This window comes from Cornus florida, unplaced genomic scaffold, assembly GCF_030987335.1.
Source record: "Cornus florida cultivar Cherokee Brave unplaced genomic scaffold, ASM3098733v1 CherokeeBrave_3.0.0_Hap2_Chr02, whole genome shotgun sequence".
NCBI classification, from domain to species: domain Eukaryota; kingdom Viridiplantae; phylum Streptophyta; class Magnoliopsida; order Cornales; family Cornaceae; genus Cornus; species Cornus florida.
Window position 1 is genome coordinate 77999259 of NW_026775572.1, and position 22465 is coordinate 78021723.

Genomic DNA, 22465 nt, shown 5'->3' on the forward strand with positions numbered 1-22465 from the left:
TAGGTTGCTGGACATGGGTTTTGGTTCCCTGTCTACCAAATTTGACTCCGACGGTAGGACCAAGCCAAGTCCCCCGGTAGTGGACTTTGTGTTGTGCTACAACTGTTTGGCTTTGTTTATGGATGCTATTGAGGGGATCTGAATCACTATGTGGTTGTTGAATCGCTGTGTTCCTTTCATATGGTGGCTTTGTTTGTTGCTTGTGTATGTATGATCACATCCGTTTTCGCAACAGATGTTCTTTGTAATTGCACTATTGTGTAGTGTTGTTTAGTTTGTGTGGAATTTTAAAATTTTTTTTTTTTTAAAGACAATGCATAGAGACGTATTTAGTCATTCTCAAAAGTCGGTTTACTCGCTTGAGTAGCTGGCTTCCTTAAGCGCGAGTCAAAAACATTGAAGAGAGAAAGAAATGACTTTAGCCTGTGCAGTCCTTTCTCAATCGATCTTTTAACTGGGGGCTTGGGGTATTTGATGATGATTAGTATTTTAATAATAAGGGTAATGTTGGGAAAAAAAATAAATTTGAATTTTGATGGAAATAAATTATAAAATCTAACCAGAAGTGTCACAGAGGGTTTCATTAACATAACACCCAGCCAAACCCCTCCAAGGCTCCAAGCGCGCGCGCACAAATTATATAAGATATGGTATGCTTGTATATATGCAGAGAGAGAGAGAGAGCAATTGGGTTTTCTAATTTTTTCGTTGTCTCCCGCCCTTTCGTGCTATCTTCGACATTCGAGCACTTTTGGAGCTTCAGTACTCACTTCACTTGACCCAGCCTTGGGGCTTTGGCGATTTCTCGTGAGTCTCTCTTTCTCTACACTTTTTTTTTCGCATTCGTATATCAAGTTTTTTCTCGGGCTTATACCCTATTGAATCAATACTCGATATTTAACTGTGAAGAGTTCTTTTGATTTGTATATTATTTGTACTTGATTATATAAATTTCACTTTTATTAAGATGAAAAATTATTCTAGATTTAATTACCCAAAAAAAAAAAAAAAAGATTATTCAAGATTCGTAAATATATTTCTTGATAAATTTGAACCCTAATTCATTGTTTTATCAGTACGTGTATCTACTTCTCTTCTCAATTTCCATGTCCTCTGAGAGATGCCTGCGTATTGCGCTATTTACTGGTACAGGTCACTGTGTAGTGATATTATATTTTTAGATTTGATGAATTGATAAATAAATATATTAAACGAATTACATATTGAAATGATAAACAGGAAGCATGTGCCATTTGCATCATATAATTTGATAAGAGATTAATATATGATTTGTTAAGTTGGTCTATGGCAGTTCAATAGCAGATGTAAATGTTGATATACTTGTTCTATTAAGCCAACATCCCTCTTTTTCTCACAATCTGGATATTGATCTTTTTCTCTAAATCCTAAATTCAAATAAAATACATTTTTTTTGTTTCTGTATGGAGTGAGGTCCGGTGGGCCCAACCCGCCTCCAGAACCACCACCCAGCAGCCTGCACGCGCCTCCACTGCACGTGGGCTTGTGTGGCTGGCTGGGTTAGTCATCTTATTACCCAAATTTCTCTAGACTCTATTCTGTTTCAGCCCTTTATGACCAGCCTTGTTTGTACCTGAATTTCAATGGTCTAGGGGCACTAAATCACCACAAAAATATGTATGGATTGATTCTCCATTACTCAAGGTTCCTATAGTGATCAGAATGGTGAAAAACCATGACCTAATTTGGTCAATCCAAATCATGAAAATTATTAGGGTCTACACTCTACATTCATTCCAACACAATTTTTTTCTCAAATTTCCAACAATATCTGTCAATTTAAAACAATTAAATGTAATGAATTTGTTACATGACATCTTATTTATCTAACATCTTATTTATCTAGCATAACAATCAATTTAAAAATTCTCATCAAATATATAAATATTCAACATGCATTCAAACCTAGGCTTCATAAAATTTCATATACCATGTCCCATCTTTTATCAATATAAAACACATGCTTATGAAAAAAAAATTCATATGCCATGTATGTGTGTGTATATATATGTACACACACACACATATGTTGTAAGGACCGGTCTCTGCATTATTTATAAAAATTATTATATAAAATGGTTTACTTAGAAAAACATAATAAATGAGCTGGTTGGACTATTCTTCTTGTACTAAGGAAACCATATTGGTGTGGAATTGAACTCCCTGTATCAAATTGAGCTTCCTTCACTATGTATCTATTAGTACAAGAGAGATATATTACAAGACATTGGTTTCTAAATAGGAAATTCTATCTTCATCATATAAATACACAAACACACACAAGAGATAGAGGCAAGAGAAAGAAAGAAAAGAAAAACTGTCGAGAACATGAAGAAAATGAATATGTGTTGACATGTGTGTTGCCAGAGCATACATCATTGAGTGTAGATTTTTGTGAGTTTGTAAGAGTGCATAGTTTTCTTTTATGTTCATCATATGCATTGGTTGGTGAGCGTATGCATATGAGTTGATATCTGTTGCTGTGTACAAAAGAGATTCTTTAAACACACTAGTTCAATCCATAAATTGATGCCTGAACGACTAATATTGGATATTTCTAGAAGATGAATCTCTTTATAGTTTCATTTTTTAGTTACCGCTGGCTGTGACTGATTCACTGGAGAAGTAGGTTCATAAGGAGTGGACGTTGTTGACGAGCGAAAGGACTACCTAGAGACTTTTCGAGGGAGAAGTTTGGAGTCTTCTTTGTTGAGGAGGTAACTAGGGGTTTAAGGGTCATTGAAATGTTAACCTAGGTTGTAATCCTTCTTTCTTGATAATGGATTGGTTCGCCTAGACTAGGTCCTGTAGGTTTTCGTTTTTTAAAAAATTGGTGTCTACTTTTACTGCTTTAATTGTTGTGGATTGCATGATATTTGCTATTTGCGAGTTTATTGTGATTGAAATTTCAGTTTTATCTGGTTAATTAAAAATTAGTTAAAATAGTTACACAGTTCTACAAGACCTATGCACTCCCTCTAGGTTTAGATTAGTGGACCTTGCACGACTCTATGAGAGCCATGGGTTCCATTCCTTATTACTAATAGGGAAGAAAAGAATGCAAAAATGTTCATGGTCTTTATTTTACTAGTTTTATACTTCAGCTTTATTAACATTCATAAAGGTATTTTTGTGTCATTGTGTGCAGGTATATGTAATTTGAGAGGTTAAAGTCAAAGATAAAATCAAGATTTGGTCCTTGTGTCTATTAGGCATAAGTTGATGCATTTTTCTTTATTTATTTTGGGGACATGCAAGGGCGATTTGGTTTTTGTGGTTGTGTCGAAACATTCTTATATGTATGTTCTTGGTTTTGTCTTGAAATTGCCAAAGTGGAAGATTGTTAGGAAAGTGATATGTTTGCATATTCTGTGAGCAAAATTTGTGTCTTAGTTTATATGTGGTGTCACTTCAGTGGAAGGTTGCATTGACATTGAAGCTGTGATTGACTGAAGTCAAAGTAGAAAGATCACATCGACATCTTACATCAAGCTTCATCAATCACACAATATAAAAAGATTGATCAACTAAAACTTATATGCATTGAACAAAGACTTGGACGACTAGTCATGGAGATCAGTTTGCTTGCTTGAGAAGGAGTGGACCGCACGAGGAGCGATTGACGGAGTGGATTGCCTGAAGACTCGAGTGGAGTTGGACTTCTATCTATTTTTGGAGGTAGCTAGGGATTTTCTAGGGCCTGAGAAACTGTAACCTAGTTATAAAATCTCTTTTTATAGTGATTTTTTTTTTTTTGGTAAGTAATATTCCATTAAAAAGGCGCCCAAAAGGGAGTGAACCTTAGAAAAACTGTATATATATATATATATGTATATATATTTTCTTTTCTATATTCGACAATCTTAAACTACCCAAAAAATCAAGAAAATCCTCCAAAGATATACAAGATCTCTCTGTAACCCAAAAATAGAGCAAGCTCAAATATGATTCCTTATTGCCCATATCGACTTTTCAACACCCTCAAAAGACATGTTATTTCTTTCATGCTATAGTTCCCGCCAAATACACAGGGGTCTGATCCTCCAAGCTTCTTGGCTTGCCCTCCCACTGTACACCTCTTCCATCCCTTGAGAACTCTGATCGTGGACTCCAATTCAATCCAGTGTACTCCAAATATCGAAAAGAACATGGCCTAGGCATCTCTTACATTGGGCAAAACGAAGATGATTCACTGACTCTTCATTCATTTAAATATACAACACCAATTGATTGTTGGGATTCTATGCTTTTTAAAGCCAATATTTGATTGAAAAGAAGAAGTTTTGGGTTTTGGCTTACTCAAACCGAGAGCCAAGAGCTATATTTATATACAAGAGTAGGGTACAAAGAAAGGAAACCAAATCAAAGAAAACAGGAAATATGCCAACATCTATGTGATCCCATGATTATGGGGATCTTATTTACGTGATCCCATAATTACGGGGATCTTATCTACGTGATCCCATGATAATAGGTATCTTACATAAAACACCTAATAAAGTGTTGAAAACAACTAATAAAAATAAAAATAATAATAATACAGATATTTCAACACTCCCTCTCAAGCTGGAGTGAAGATATCAATCAAACCCATCTTGGTAATCGAGGAATGAAGCAAAGATGGACCAACGAATTTGGTGAACACATCTGCCGACTGATTAGAGAACCGAACAAAGCACGGCTTGATAATTCTCGAATGAACCTTCTCTCTGATAAAATGAATGTCCACCTCTATACGTTTAGACCTCTCTTGAAGAACAGAATCTGAAGCAAGCACGATGGCTGACTTTTTTTTTTGATAAGTAAGAAAATTTTATAAAAGCGCTCAAAAGGGGAGCGAAGCCTTGAAGATATACACAAGGCCACCAATGACCTTTAAGCCTTCAAAGAGGCCAAAAAATCGATAATTTCCTCTAAAGATCTATGATCTCTCCCAGGAACCCAACAAAAAAGGGTAGAAATAATAGAGAATTTAAGAGTAGAAATCAACAACTCTTTCCCATCAAAATATCTTCTATTCCTCTCGAGCCAAACACACCACCACACACAAAGAGGCGTAGCCCTCTAAGCATTCAGAATGTGAGGCCCCACATGGCAACCTCTCCAAGCCTCAATCAATCCTCTAACGGATCCAGGCATAACCCAAAGAATCCCAAACAAGCCAAACATCAAATTCCAGCAGTCTCTAACCATGGTGCAATGGAGGAGAAGGTGATCCATAGTTTCCTCATCCTGAAGACACAAATAGCAACGATTGACCACTACCTGATTTTGCCTTCTCAAATTATCCTGGGTTAAGATCCTTCCCAAAACAGCAGACCAAGCAAAAAAACCCACCTTGAGAGGAGCCTTAGAGCGCCAAACAGCCTTCCAAGGGAAGCGAGCTCTAGTAACATCCGTGAGGCATCTGAAAAAGGATCTAACCTCAAAGCGCCCATGAGAGGTTGCAACCCAGGACCAACAATCAGAAACCCCATCCACAATCCTTTGGCGATACAACAACTCCAAAAAACGAATGGCCTCCTCAATCTCCCTATCCTAAAACAACCGCCTGAATCGAACATCCCAAACAAGAGTCCCACTATGAAGATGATAACAGTTAACCACCATGGCCTGCCTTCCGTAGCAATCCTAAAAAGATGAGGAAAAGAGATGGCGAGAGGAGAATCCCCACACCACACATCCTCCCCAAAACTGATCCTCCTACCATCCCTAATGCGAAAACGAACGTGTTTGGAAAACTCATCCCATCCCTTTCGAATAACTTTCCAAACCCCCACACCCTAAGGGCCATGCACCTCCAGAGAACACCACCCTCCTCTAGACTCCCCAAAACGACAAGCAACGACCCTTCGCCAAAGCCAATGCCTCTCCACCCTAAATCTCCACAACCATTTACCAAGAAGACTGACTTATTATCACAAAACAAGTCTGAGGACTGTTTTTCACTTGACCCTTGTTCCTCTAAGAAAGATCGAAGCCAGAGAATCTCATAAGTACCGTGGGCCATGGCACGATATTCAGCCTCTGTTGAAGATCTCGAAACTATAGGTTGCTTCTTACTTTTCTAAGATATAAGATGATCTCCATAGAAAGTACAGAAGCCAGATGTGGAATGTCGGTCAGTCTTGGATCCAGCATAGTCTGCAACACTGAAACATGATAGCCCAACCTGCCTGCTAGAAGATATCGAAGAATATGATATACCGCATCTATATCAGCTGTACGAGGAGCATGCATAAACTGACTCACAACACTAACAACAAAAGCCAAATCAGGACGGGTGTTGGTAAGATAAATCAATCTTCCTACCAAGCACTGATACTGTGAGGGATCAGAAAAGAGATCTCCAGACTCAGCCGAGATCTTTATATTAGGATCCATAGGAGTGGAAGCAGGTTTACACCCAAGAATACTCATGTCTCGAAGAAGATCCAAGACATACTTCCTTTGCGATAAAGAGATTCACTGTTTAGATCTAGCAACCTCAATTCCCAAGAAATATATGAGCTGCCCAAGGTCTTTCACATTAAAAGCTTTAGCTAATTGAAGCGTTACTTGAGCAATCCCAGGGATGTCATTACCAGTAATGATGATATCATCAACATAGACAAGAAGAATGATACATCGACCAATAGAAGAACGGTGGATAAAACATGATGGGCATCTAACAAACTCCATGGATAGAATTACATCACTGAAGCGGCTGAACCAAGCTCTGGGAGATTATTTTAACCCATACAAAGACTTTTGCAATCGACAGACCTTTCCAGCATTCTCCCCCTCAGCCCGAAAACCGGGTGGAGGATCCATATAAATAGTCTCAATAAGATCACCGTTAAGGAAAGCATTCTTCACATCAAGCTGATGAAGAGGCCAGTTAGGTGAAATAATTTGAGATTCTTTATACATAATGTTCCAAATAGTGTGGTTTTATTTGTATGCATTTGTTATGGATTACATGAAGTAATGTGACGAGTATTTTTATCCTAATGTTCCAAATAGTGGGGATTTATCATAAAACAAACTTTTATTTTTTGGAAACGTTGATGGGAGCTGAACATGTTAACCCATTTAATTTTTTCTGAGTTACTTTCCATTATACCTTAAAAATCATGAGCATAATTTGTTTGTTTGATCTCTTTGTGCCGTAATTCGTTATGAACTTATGATTCCTCAATCATTTTGCCATATTGAGCACATTAGTTTTTCTTGTTCCTTGATATTGTTTATATTCTGTAAGGTATATGTTTATGTGATGTTGGTAATGATTATAAAGTTGTGGATATGCAGGTTTGATGCCCATGTCATTTTGTCATCTCTCTTTCATCAATTACGCTTGTATCATATGGCATTGACAATCTCAGTTGTGCAATCATGTATCATGGTACAAATCAGATTCATACCTACTGTTTAGTCTTTTCAGTCCCTAATTGTTTCACTCTATGAATTACCCTTGGTTGTTTCCTTTTATAGCCACTGGAGCCTTAGTGAAGAGATAAAATTTTGTTTTCAGACGGTGTAAATTCCAACCCTATGTTGTAATGGATTACGGATGCGTATTTTTCTTTAATTTAATTAGTTTTATATATGTTTTTATTACCTACTATGCTGTTCAAGAATGGATATTTCTACCCTTGAATATGCGTGTTAAACTATGGTGATTTGCTTGAGCTCCTATTATCCAAACCATTAAAGTTTCTCGTTTCAGTGGAGTTGCTCGTTTGTAGGATCAAGAAATTGATTATTGACTCGTCTCCAGATTCTTTACGATCTTTTGTAGGTTTTTTGGGTGATGTCTTGGAGAAGGTGATTCTTGTATAGTGCTTGTGTGTATAGATATCTCCTTTGGTGGTTTTAATTTTTATTTATTTATTTATTATTATTATTATTATTATTATTATTATTATAACTAACTCTTACTAATAATAAAAAGGAGGATGGAATTGATCATAGACCTTAGAATTGTTGTGATGGATTAAAATCATAATTGTAAGAATTTAAAAAAAAAAAAAAAATACCAAAATAATAATATGTTTATTCAAAACTGTTTTGAATATCAGAAATGAACACAATTTAGTGAAATTTGTTTGCTTGAAATGTGAATGTTGACATGATGTGTCGTAAGACATGAAAGGATAAAATTAGAAATTAAAGCAGTTTTATTTTTTTGAAATTTATCATGGCAAATAACTTACACACCCATAATGTCCTACGGGATCGGGATCATGAATCCTCAACCTTTTTCTTTGAAATTAGGGAGATATCACTGGGCTAACCCCTTGGTGGTAAATGAAACACTCTTCAGATGGTTGAAGTAGCTCCTATTGAAGATAAAATGAAAGAACATCAGTTAAGACTGTTTGGTCATATGCAAGGAAGAATGATGGATGATATAGTAAGAAAAGATAAGATAACAGTTGGACTTTGATGATTGCTTTAAAGGAAAAATTGGAGTCATGTAGCTGAGACCAAATGTATGAGTTGAATTAATATTATTAAAATATCAACATATAAACATTTGAAAAATAAATTTTTTTAGTGAAACTAATGAAATTGCAAGAACACTGGAATTCGAACAATCTAGAGAAACTAGAAAGATTTAATGAAAAGAGGGGGGGAGAGAGGGGGGTGTTGTTTGGGGGGGGGGGGGGGGGGGGTGGGGGGGGGTTTGGGTTTGGAGAAGGAGCTGAGTGTAAATCATGCCTAAGAATTTGCTGTTGCTACTAATTACACTAATGGAAGTTCTCTTTGTTCTATGAGGTTTCACCAAAATAGATATTTGTATTACTACTGATCTTGAAAGATTCAGTACGGATTTTTGTGTATCTGAGTAATGTTGAGATTTTGCGAAAAAAAATAGTGAAAATGATTGCCATTGTTTTGGATTCAACTTCTATTACATTATCCTCCAAAGGGTTGAGAATATTGAGTAATATCATCTGAGGATAAATATAAAGCTGAAGAAGAATTGGCTTGCTGATCTGAAAAATTGCTTGTTTATTAACCTGATTAGTAGGGAAAAAAAACAGGAAAGTAGAACTGTCCCAACTTCCAATGGTAGTGATCCTACCTATCCTAATAGGAATCCGGTGGGATTCTATTAATTGAAGAAATGGAATAAGGGTACTTTTGGGAGAAATTTTGAGCAGAGGACTAGAGTTTTGGAGGGCATTGGGAGTTTGTGAGGGGACAGGAAGGGGAGAGAGGTTAACTATTAGGACATTTTTAGGAATGGAGGTGAAGTGAAATTCAGGAGGTTGACAGACTTGTGGGAGATTTGTTGGGAGCAAAAATAAGAGCTCTAAAGGGACAAGAACACCACAAGTTTTTGTCTAAATGTCTGATTTCATAAAATTAGCAATATTATTAGCAAGGTAGAATTGAGCATTAGGACGAGGGAAAATGGATATAAAGAGGGTTGTGCTGTTTCTCTGAAGGTTGTTTGAGAGAACAGGTCTGGTGGAGGTTTTCTTGATGGTCTGGACATTTACTCTAGTATTGTTAAGTGGCTGGAAAGATTGTTTGAGAGAGAGGGAGTGGTTGCGGCGTCAAGATTTTATATGGAGATGAGACTTCTGAATCCTATAATAATGCCTTTTATTTAGAGGTTCTGGAATGAGGTTGTGAAGGATTTGACCAGGATTGTTGTGCAGTCCTCAAAGATTTAATCTTGAAGTGGAGTTTATATGTGACAAGGCCGTGTTTTTTTAGAGACTTTATAGTTTACACTTATTATATCAATAGAATTATAAGATAGAATGAGAGAAATATAAGATAAGAGAGATTCTAGAGAAATATATAATTGCTGTGTTATTGAACTCATCCATAGCTCTAGTATTTATACTAGAAGAGCACATGTGAATCTTACAATAAAGGAAACAGAAAAATGATTAACTTAATACAAAAGCCATGAATCAAGGCATGATAAATGGGACACAAAGTCAAGGGAGCATCCATGAATCAAGGCATGATACATGGGACACAAAGTCAAGGGAGCAGCCATGAATCAAGGTCCATAATTGAAGGCATGATTAAGGGGACACATATATATCAGCTCACACTCCCCCTCAAGTTGGTTCGTGGATATCTGAGTCGCCCAACTTGGACAATGCATCCTCAAACACAGTCTTGTTGACACCCTCAGTAAGAATGTTGGCAAGTTGTTGAGCATTAGTGACAAATGGAGTGCAAATTTGACCAGAGTTGATTTTCTCTCGAATAAAGTGTCGATCAACCTCTATATGCTTAGTCATGTCGTGCTGGATAGGATTTGCTGCAATGCTAATGGCAGACTTGTTGTCACAGTAAAGTGAAAAAGGAAGTGACAATAGTATACACAAGTCTGTCATCAACGTTTGTAGCCATATTAATTCACACGCTCCACGAGCTATAGCTCTATACTTTGCCTCCGCGCTCGATCGCGAGACAACATCCTGTTTCTTACTACGCCAAGTAACTAAGTTGTCACCAATAGCAGTGAAGTATCCAGAAGTATACCTCCTATCTGAAATTGATCCCGCATAATCAACATCTGTCTAGGCTTCAATACGTAAGTGGCCATGATTAGCATACAAAATACCATGACTTGGACACCCATTTAAGTAGCAAAGGATCCGAATAGCTGTATCAAGGTGAGGGGAGTGGGGAGAGTGCATAAATTGATTCACAACACCCACAACATAAGCAGTGTCAGGTCGAGTCATGGATGGGTAGACGAGCTTCCCAACAAGTCGCTGATACTGATCAATATCTGCCAATCTCCCCCTCAGAATCAGCCAAGCGATGTTTCTGCTCAATAGGAGTATCAGCAGGATGAGCACCTAATTGGCCAGAAGTAGAAAGTAAATCAAGAACATACTAGCCAAGACATAGTCATGGCATTATTGGCAAACCATTGTGGATATGCTTTATCTGTCATTGCTGGCTCCCTCTCTGAACCAGTAATATATCCAATCTTACCTTTGCCACCAATGAACATCCTCGCAGATTGTGCCCAAATTAAATAGTTGGAGCCATCCAACTTCACTGTGGTGATTTGAAGTCCTGGATTATCTGACGAGTTGGTGTGAGAAATGGCACCACCACCCACAAAGGTTGAGTCGTCTGAAATAACATTAGATGATCCAGAATCTGCCATTCTCTATCACAAGCTAAGAAACAACTTTTAAAAAATCACCACAAATAATTGTCAATTAGTCAAAAAATTGTCTCCTCAAACCATTCAAAAAACCAGAATTTTGTTAGGAGCACTGCCCATTTACATAAAGCCGGACAGCCTCCTTCTCTCTATTTTGAACCTCTCTTTAGGTTATATGAATTTAACCAAGTCTTCCTAGGTGTTGGAGACCAACAATATCAAATTACCCAATCCTAGTAAAAAAAAAAACTTACAAAAACTTAGAAGTACTTGCCTTTGTTAAAAAAAAAGAAGCAACTATGGAACCATATACAGGCAGCTTCATAATTTGCTGACAAACAGCCTAGAATGGCTTTTTTCAGAGTCTGTTGCTAACAGCCTATAATGGCTCTGATACCACATAGAATTATATGATAGAATGAGAGAAATATAAGATAAGAGAGATTCTAGAGAAATATGTAATTGCCGTGTTATTGAACTCATCCATAGCTCTAGTATTTATACTAGAAGAGAACATGTGAACTTTACAATAAAGGAAACAGAAAAATGATTAACTTAATACAAAAGCCATGAATCAAGGCATGATAAATGGGACACAAAGTCAAGGGAGCAGCCATGAATCAAGGTCCATGATTCAAGGCATGATTGAGGGAACACATATATATCAGCTCACAATATCTGTTGGAATGTCACATGGTTATTGCTAAAGTTTTGGTGGATGTGCTTAAAGTAGTGCTAGTGAACATGCTTTCTTGCCATATAAGCACACTGATAGTGGGAGAGAATATAAATGTATTTCTTCTAGCATATGGCTAGGATTCTTGTTTAGTCGTAGCATAACTAAAGTAATGGGTGTGTTGGTGTTATTTATAAGCTAGACATGCAAAACATAAGCTAGCAAGCACAGGCACTCCTCTAGGAGGAGATATGGTGTGTCAAACATGTGTCCGATATGAACATGTGTAGGACACATTTCCGTATGTCCGATACGGAAATGTGTGACATGGTTACGAGTCTCTTGTGCTCTGTTTGGTTGGAGGGATGGAAAAATGGATGGAAGGGAGAGGGGAAGGGATGGATGAGGCATCCCTAGGGAAGGGAAGGTAAGGTGTCTTTCTCTCTTTTTGTTTTTTTTATTTGTTATTTTTTTGATAAGTAAAGATTTCATAAAAGGCGTTCAAAAAGGGAGCTCTCCCAATGGAATATAAAATACGCCTAAGGCGTCACTATAATTTCAAGCTATCCACAAAATCCAAAAGAATAAAGTAGAAAGCTTATTAACCCAATAGACTAAAGTAGAAAGACTGTTGTATTTGAGAGACCAAATAGGGGACTCCTCTCCTTCGAATGATCTCCTATTTCTCTCATGCCCCAAGCCCTACCATAAACAAAGGGGAGTGGCCCTCAACGCATCACTGGCTTGGCCCTCCACTATACACCCTCTACAAGCCTCTAACAAGTCAATTGTGGACGTTGGAAACACCCAAACCATGTCAAACGTGACCAAGAACATAGACTACATATCCCTCGCTATTGGACAATGAATAAGGAGGTGGTTCACTAACTCCTCTGTCTGTTTGCACATGCAACACCAATTTACAACTATCTGCCTTCTTCTTCTAAGGTTGTTAAGAGTAAGAACGCTTCAAGCGCAGTTGTCCAAGTGAAAAAAGCCACCTTCAGGGGGGCTTTTGTCCTCCAAATGGCCTTCTAAGGTGAGGGGCACGAGGAGAGTGCATGAATTGACTCATGATACTCACGGCATAAGCAATGTTCAGTCGAGTCATGGATAAATAGATGAGCTTCTCCACAAGTTGTTGATACTGACCAACATCTGGCAACAACTCTCCCTCAGAATCAGCCAACTGAGGATTCTGCTCAATAGGAGTATCAGCAGGACGAGCGCCAAGCTGACCAGAAGCAGAAAGTACGTCAAGAACATACTTGCGTTGAGAGATGAAAATGCCAGCCTTGGAGCGAGCCACCTCAATGCCCAAGAAGTACTATAGGGGACCAAGATCCTTAATCTCAAACTGATGGCCAAAATAGCTCTTAACCTCAGCAATTCCGATAGTATCATCGCCGGCAAGAACATTATCATCGACATACACAATGAGAGCAACTGTCTTACCGCCCAAATGACGTAAAAACATGGTATAATCAGCTCCACTTTGATGGAAACCAAACTTGAGTATGGCAGTGCCAAAGCGATTAGACCAAGCTCGAGAAGACTGCTTGTGGCCATACAGAGAGCGACGAAGATGACATATTATACTAGAATGAGTAGGAGAACGAAAGCTCGGAGGAGGAACCATGTACACCTCCTCCTGCAAATCACCATTGAGAAATGCATTCTTGACATATAACTAAAATAGAGGCCAAGATCGAATTGCAGCAACGGAAAATAATACATGGATGGTATTCATCTTAGCAACAGGGGAAAAAGTCTTCCTTGATAATCTATGCCATAAGTCTGGGCATAACCCTTGGCAACCAATCGGGCCTTGTGACGAGCAACTGACCCATCTGGATTATGCTTAACTGTAAACACCCAACGACAACCCACAACCTTTCGTTTAATAGGAAGCGGAACCATGTCCCAAGTCTGATTTTTCTTAAGTGCTTGTAGTTCTTCTGTCATAGCATCACGCCATTAAGTTGTGTTAGTGCATCTGCAACACTAGAAGGAAGAGGAACTGAGGCAACAGAAACACTAAAACTCCGATAAGAGGGTGAGAGAGCATAATCAGAAACAAAATTAGAAATAGGGTATGTATAAGAACGTTTACCATTTCGAAGAACAATGGGGCGATCATTAAGTGAAACAATAGATTGAGAAGGCGGAGCTAGTGCCGAAGGAACAGGGCAGTCGATCGTGGTAATAGAAACTTGTACTTGTTGCCTTCGACTATAAACCTGTGAAAAAGGAACAATTCCTTTTCACAATTCCCCCTGGTGGAGGGGGTATTACGAGGAGGAATTATAGAAGGCGAAACAGGTAATGGTAGATGAGTTAAAGACGGAAGAAGTTGATTATCCATTATATTCAATGGAACCATTCACTTTTGAGAACCAACTGAACCACTATAGTATAGTGTATGCTCAAAGAAAGAAACATCCATGGATATAAACCGCCGACGACTGGGAGGATGGTAACAACTATAACCTTTTTGAGAGTGAGAATAGCCCAAAAACACACTTCAAAGCCTTGCGGTCAAGCATTGTACGAGTCTGCCCCAACTGTTGAACAAAGCACAAAGTTAAGAACCCTAGAAGGAGTCATATTAATGATGTAAACAGCTGTAAGACTGCATCTTCCCAAAATGACTAGGGAACATTCATGCCAATGCAAATTGCTCTGGCTAAGTCAAGGATGTGGTGATTCTTTTTCTTAGAACGGCCATTCTGTTGAGGAGTTTTACATTAGCCATCTGATGCTCAATCCCAAATTTTGTACATAACCGTTGTACCTCCCCGTAAGTGTACTTTGTACGCTGGTCAGATCTGAATTTTTTAATGGTATGACCATATTGAGTCTGAACCATTGTCATAAAATTTTTAAAAATGGTGTATACCTCATTTTTTGGTTTTTATAAGATAAACTTATGTAACACGACTATGATCATCAATGAACAATACGAAATATCAAAATCCAAGAGTAAAAGTAACTGGGCAAGGACCCTACACATCTGAATGAACAAGATCAAAAGGTGTTAAAGCAGATTTATTACTACTAGCAGGATAATTAGAACGAACATGTTTAGCTATATGACATGTCTCACAGGATAAATCTGACACTACCACGTTACAAAATAAGGAAGGAAATAAATGTTTTAAATAATTGAAAGAAATATGTCCTAAACGCATGTGCCAACGCATAAGCTAGGCTTTATTAGATGAAACAATATTAGAAAATGAAGCTGAATGTGTTTGAGGTGACAAAAGAGCATCCAACAGGTATAAACGACTTCATGCCCACTGCCGATCGTCCGTTTCGACACTAGATCCTGAAAAATGCAGTGAGAGGGAAAGAACGATACACTACAATTTAATTGTTTGGTAATGCTACTAACATAAATAAGATTTGTAGTCAACTGTGGAGCATGAAGTGTATTTGACAAAGTTAATGAAGGAGTAACTGATATGTGCCTTCCCAGCGATGGAAGATGGAGAGCCATGCGCAAGACGTACCTAGCGATGGCCAGAGTAGATACTATAAGATTGGAAGAGTGAGTACATACCCGTCATATTGTCTGAAGCACCAGAATCAATGATTCATTATGTTGAAGGTGTAGATACGCTATGTGTAAATGCAATAGTACCTGAGTAGGCATAAGTGGAGGTTGGCTGAGATAATGCCTCCATTTGGTTGAAGAATTGCTTGAACTTGTCCAAATCAACTTGAGTCTAGGTAACTGTGGCAAAAGATGTAGAGGCAGGGTTGTCAGGAATTGACAATGAGACTGGTTGTGTAACAGAATGTGTAAAGGATTGTGGCTGTTGTTTCTGTTGCGGTGGGCGTCCATGGAGAGCATGATAACAAGATTTGATGTGACCAGTTTTTCCGCAATGGTCACACTGTCCGCGTTGTCATCCCAGAGGAGGACCGGTGGTAAAGCTTTAAACTGACTAGGATGGTGCAGTTCCTGAAAGGTTGGGAACCCGAACTGCGATAGCAGAATGATCAACAAAAGCAACACCTAATGGATGAGTCCGACGGCTCTCATCTGACAACACATAGGAATATGTATCCTCTAGAGTAGGGAATGAAGATAAGCCCAATAAATGAACACGAGCATACTCAAACTCCTCATTTAACTCGGCAAGAAACTGAAACACTCGATTCTTCTCCACAATCCCTGCATATAAAACTGCATTATCTGGATCCTTCAAAGAGTGGAAGGAATCATAATATGACATCTCCTCCCAAATAGCACGAAGCTTGGCGATGTAACCTGAATCTGTTAAATAACCCTGAGAAATCCTGGTGATATCTCGCCCTAGGTGGAAAATTCGTGCATTATTTTGCCTCTAAGAATAAGTGTGTTGGACTGAATCCCAAATTTGCTTATCAATCTTCATAAACATATTGCCAACAGCTATGTTTGGTTGCATCGAATTGATTAGCCAAGACATAACCATAGCGTTATCTGCAAAGAACTGTGGAAATGCCTTCTTTGACTTAGCTTGTTCTTCTCAGAATCAGTTATATAGCCAATCTTGCCTTTGCCACCAATGAACATCTTGGCAGACTGTGCCCAAATCAAATAGTTGGAACCATCCAAGTTCACCGTGGCGATTTGAGGTCCTGGATTTTCTAATGAGTTGGTGGGAAAAATGGCACCACCACCCACAGAACTTGAGCCAAGAGAATTAACAGTCGAGGACTTTGAATCTGCCATAATCTGTCACACGACAACAAAAAACTCCAAAAATACCACAAATTCTGTTAATAAATCAAAGGGTCTCCTCAGACCATAAACAATAACATTGTCTCCGCAGACTATTTCCGAAAAATCCAAATACATACCTTTTTTAAAGAGCGCTGCCCAGTTACATATAGCCGGACAGCCTCCTTCTTATTATCCGGAACCTCTTTGTAGACTAATTTTTTTTTTTTACCCAAGCCTTTCTAGGTGTTGGAGACCAACTATCCTAATTTACCCAACCCTAGAAGAGTAAAAAAGAAATTGTAAAACTTAGAAATACCTGTTTTTGATCACAAAACATAACACAGAAAAACTTGTGTAGGTAACGTCACACGATGTCACAAACAGCCTAAGGTGGCTGTCGCACAAGTAGCAAGGCTGCTGAAAGGTGTGGAAGGTGTTGGCTCTGATACCAAGTAGAAATATAAAAAGAGAAAAAAGGAGAGAATTGTGTAAAGGCTTGAATGAGATGAATCACTCATTCACAACTCTAGTATTTATAGATAAAAAGAGCACTTGCTCATTTTACAAGAAAGGAAACTAAATCAAATCACAACATATTCTAAAGCATATTCTATGGCATATTCTATAGTATAGTCAAATCTATGCTATTATGGTAAGTCATTCCATAAATCGTGGATATCATATATGCTAATAGTATCCATGCGTTGGACATGTCAAATCTCCAAATAGAAGGACACACGGACACGGTTAAATATTCATTTTATTTTATTTTTTAGAGTACAATAATGTTTTTATCTAATATAATGTTCAATATAGACATTTAACTCATTTTAAAGAAATAATATAATGTAACTGAATGATTGAATATGCTTTTTAAGTACATGTCCAACCAAAAGTGTTGGACACATCCCATACCCATGTCAGAGGGATATGTGTCCGACACAGGTACTTTGCTACTTTTGAAGAGTCCATGTAACAGAACTGATAACAGTCAGCCACCAAAGCATGCTTGTTCATTGAGATCCTGAAAAGCTAAGGGAACCTTTGAGCCAAAACTAAATCCCCAAACAGAATCCTCCCACTCCTAACTCTGAACTGAATTCGTTTGGAGAACTCGTCCCAGCCCTTTCGAATTTGCTTCCAACCCACTGGAGACTGCACTTCCCTAGACAACCAACCTCTGTCTCCCTTGCCGCATCGACAAGCAGTCACCCTGCTCCATAATCCGGCTCTCTCGCTCCCAAACCTCCAAAGCCATCCTTGTTAAAAAGATCAAACCTTTGAATCCCCAAACCTCCCTTTTTGATTGGGGAGCGCACTCTATCCCAATTAACCAAGTGGTGTTTGAATTCTCAATCCTTACCCCCGACCCCCACGATAAATTCCTCTGAATCTCATCTCACTTTTTGTTTGGTTGGATGGAATGGATAGTAGAAAAGATGGATGGGGTGACACTTTTTTTTTTTGGGTTAGAAGGAAGGGAAAGAGAGTTTTTATATTATTTTTACCAATATACCCTCATTATATAAAATTATAAAAATTAGATATCAATTTCAAATTTTTGGAAAGGTTAAAATGGAAATTACATATTTGTGGTAATTATCCGTTCTCTCTCTCTCCTCTTCCCCCCATTTTGGGCGGATAGAAAAATACGAAGTAATCCCTGCTTCCCTCCAACCAAACACAAAAAAGTCTTTGTTTCCCCCCTCTCATCCATCCCTCCTTAATCTTTCTCTCCAACCAAACATAGTATTGGAGTTTGAACTTTTTCTTTTTGTTTGAATACGGTTAGGACACGACATGGACACTTTTGGGATATGACATGGACAAGGTCTGGACACGTTAAGGACACTTTTGGGACACTGTTGGACAGGGCGAGAGAGTTTTGCAATTATTTAAAAAAATAGGGCTCCAATGCAATTTTAAAACATATGGATTAATAGAAAAATAATACTCTCTCTGTCCCAAAATAAGTGTCATGCTTTCCTTTTTCGTCTGTCCCAAAATAAGTGTCCACTTTCATTTTTCAAACAATATATTTCACATCTTTCCATATATGTCCTTTGAGTTTTAAATTTCAAACTTGAATATTCAAAACTTAAAATGGCAATTTAGTAACTTTTCAGGGAGACACTGCATGTCCCACATGTCCCCTTAAAAATTACTGCTCCCCAAAAGCGACACTTAAATTGGGACGGAGGGAGTATGAAGGTTCAGCAAAACAAAAAATCACCCATCCAGCTCTTAGCTCGAAAGTAGGGATTACATTTATGATAATGTGGATAAATTGAGCAAAAATCAATTTATTTGCGTATGGAATAATATATTATATTATTATTTTAGGAAAAATTACACTTATCTCCTCTCCCATAATTTCACATACCTCCCGATTTCAAAAATTACTCCGACCTCCCCTAAAAAACAAACCTTGTAACATTGACCTCCCTTGTCAGTGACTGACCGCTAACTAGGCTAACGGTTAGTATAATTTTACTAAGATACACTCACATAAATAAATTTAAAATAGACTAATAGAGATCCCTTTTATGCCTAGTTTTTTCTCTCCCTAAAAATTCTATTTCCTCTCTAAAACTTTATAATCGAACCCATTCCTAATTCCTTTGAATTAGTCATTGAACTGTTCTAAAATTAGAGAGTGATAAAAAAATAATGTTGACAAAGATTGTTTTTTAGCATACACTGCCACATAGCCAACACCCACCGCACATAGCTTGAAATATAAGAATTAGAATTATAATGGGCCTTTGATAAAGAGCTTGTTCATGAACCTAGCAACGCATGCTCATCATTGTTCAAGCTTGGCTCATTTGTTAAACAAGCTTTAAAAATGAGCTCAAGCTGGGCTCATTTGTATAAGGAATGAACACAAGCTGAGCCTGAATAACTTGGTTCATTTGCAGGCCTAGCTCTCTTTGAACTTTGAAGTCATTAGAGGTGGGCATGCTTGCATTATGCCTCCAATGAAAACAAATCAAGCCCTTTGGGCACACATCTTTGCACATTTGTTACGAAAATAGAGTTTGTGGAGAACTGTGACTTGGGCATAGTGCCTATTGAGTTGGGCTGGATAGCATTCAGAAACAAAATTGGTAGATTTCATCAAGAGAATGGTCTTATTGTGGGGGTTAGAGCTCTAAGAAGGTGAGGATTGCAAATGATTTTTTGCGTAGCATTGTTTCTTTGATGGAGGCTTTGAGGACTTACTTCTACATGATTAGGGCTGTAAGTGAACCAAGAAGACTATAGATTGTGTCATCTGGTTGTTATTATGGATTTTTAGAACCCCACAATGTTTATTTTTGAAAAGATCTCTCTCTCTATCTCTCTCTCTCTCTCTCTCTCTCTCTCTCTCTCTCTCGTGTTCTTCTAGGATCACTTGAACCAGCCAATTCAACCAATGACCTGGTTGACCTGATATGGGTTTGGTTGAACGGTCCAGTTTCTAGCATTGTATGAATTGAGAAGTTAGGGTTGAAATCTCACTTGGGTATATCCTTTGAAGCACTTGATTCTGTTCTTTAATTTTTTTTATTTTATTTGATTTTTATTTTTTTGTGGGTTTCAGTTAAGTAAAAGCATTATTAGAAGGCACCAAAAAGGGCGCATTCATGTACACAGAAGTATACACAAGGTACATGTAAAAGCTATATTCTCCTCTCACCAAACTCTACAAAAGAATCTGACATAAAGAATAAATGCTTTTTCAGTGCTTCAGTGACGAATGCTTGAGAAATGGGATAACATTTGAAGCTGAAAGAGGTTATAGGAATGCTTTGGGTAGAAAAATGAGGTATTGTTGGCGATTCTTTGTTGACTTTTCCTTATTTTATGACAAAGAATGCAGTGATAATATAAGCATTTGTTTGGGTGTGTTTACTTTTTACAGGTTTAATAATTTCATTTTCTCTAAAATTTCAAAAATATGCTCTCGATCAAAACATAAGTTTGCAGGGAAGTTAGTTGATAGTCATAATACAGCAAGCATTTCAGATCGGTCGAAGCTGCTTCATAAGGTGCGTGAGCACTTTCAGTAGATGAAGGAAATTTTATTTGATTATTTTGCTTATCAGCTTCTGTAATGCATTCTGTTGCATCTTGGGGTAGGAAGAACAAGGAGCTGTCTTCCTTTCATTTTTGAACCTTTTGCCTTGCTGTTTTTGGAAGTTGTTTTTTTATTGTCTTCTAAGAAGTCAGATAAATTCATGAATCATTAGCTGTTAATTATTCAATCCTGAAAATAATAATTCATTTAGTCACGAGACTCACGACTCCCTTTGAACATGCTTGAAACTAATCAGAAATCTCTATCATTGGTCTTATTCTTTTTTATCAAATGCTATGATGATGCCTTTTCCCTAGCAATAGAAATGTTATAAATGAGTTTTAATTATTTTTTGAAACAAATACTTTTTCAGATGGTATAACGTATGGATCTTATGAGATGTCATGATGCATGAAGTTACGTCAAAGTGAAATAAAAAGTCTTTGCAATAGTCTGTATGAGGTAATTGTAACCATGTATAGTTTAGGAATGAATCATCTATCTGGGAATGAATCATGTAATTGGAGTTTGCTTTATATGTCGAAACACTGTGTCTGCGATCTAATAATTAATTATGTACTAAAGATGGCACTCTATAAAGAATATTGATGTGGAAAGGGGCTCACATTTGCTGTCTGGTTGCTGCAATAATGCAAACTTCACCGTGAACAGATGCACATTGATAACAGAAAATAGAGAACAAGGAACAAAATAATGAAATTTTGGTTCTGAGGCACCCAAGTCTCAAAATGACTGGCATTTGTCAATTAGTATGATATTTGCTGAGACTTGCTACTGCAATGTGATTATTCATTTTTCATCTTGTGTTATATCTAAGCTATTAACATCCCATCATGGTATGTGGTTGACTAAACAGCACCATTACCTTAGGTGGTGTGTTTGGAGGGAACATAGCTACCATCCTTTTGATGAAGAGAAGGATGCGGTTTATAGGTTGAAAAGCAGTTTTTTTGGATAAATTGTTTGTCGCAAGCTGGAAAGGATGAATCCTTAATTGGAAACTTTTTGAAGTTCATAAATAACATGGTACTTGAGTCGTAATTATTATTATTTGGTAAAGAATTGAGAAATATAAAAAGAAGAGAAAGGAGAGAATTGCGTAAAGGAGAGAATGAGATGAATTACTCATTCACAGCTCTAGTATTTATGGATAAAATGAGCACATGCTCATATTGCAAGATAGGAAACTATATCAAATCTAAATCAAATCACAACTTATTCTAAAACATATTCTATGATATATTTTATAGCATAGTCAAATCTTTGCTATTATGGTAAGTCATTCCATAAATAACACTCCCCCTTAAGTTGGCATGTGGATATCCGAAACGCCCAACTTGGACAATGCATTCTCAAACACAATCTTGCTGACGCCCTTTGTAAGAATGTCTGCAAGCTGCTGAGAGCTTGTGACAAATGGAGTACAAATTTAACCAGAGATGATCTTCTCTCGAATGAAGTGACGGTCCACCTTTATATGCTTAGTCCTGTCATGCTGAATGGGATTTGCTGCTATGCTAATGGCAGACTTGTTGTCGCAGTAGAGTGAGAATGGAAGCGACACTGGAAGGCACAAGTCTGTCATCAAGGTTTTCAGCCAAAGCAACTCACCTACCCTAAGAGCCATAGCCCTACAAATTACCATGACCTGGAGACCCTTTTAAGTAGCGAAGGATTCGAATAGCTGCATTAAGGTGAGGGGCACGAGGAGAGTGCGTGAATTGACTCACGACACTCATGGCATAAGCAGTGTCAGGTCGAGTCATGGATAAATAGATGAGCTTCCCCACAAGTCGTTGATACTGACTA

At 37.8% G+C, this 22465-nt stretch overlaps 1 protein-coding gene across 3 annotated transcripts in view; it reads left to right on the top strand.

Annotated features, from left to right (window-relative positions):
* Window positions 1–434: 434 nt before the first annotated feature.
* LOC132295356 (ATP-dependent DNA helicase homolog RECG, chloroplastic) overlaps window positions 435–22465 on the top strand; it is a 115338-nt gene continuing 93307 nt past the window's right edge. The window contains exons 1-5 of one of the 3 annotated variants that reach the window (XM_059793587.1): window positions 435–807; window positions 7333–7426; window positions 20159–20224; window positions 20301–20383; window positions 20480–20606. In XM_059793587.1, the coding sequence (XP_059649570.1) occupies window positions 7388–7426; window positions 20159–20224; window positions 20301–20383; window positions 20480–20606 (315 nt within the window). In that variant the 5' untranslated portion in view covers window positions 435–807; window positions 7333–7387. Of the gene's footprint in view, window positions 808–2737; window positions 2757–7332; window positions 7427–20158; window positions 20225–20300; window positions 20384–20479; window positions 20607–22465 lie in introns of those variants that run through there. The other 2 variants (XM_059793585.1, XM_059793586.1) reach the window with 2 other exon arrangements.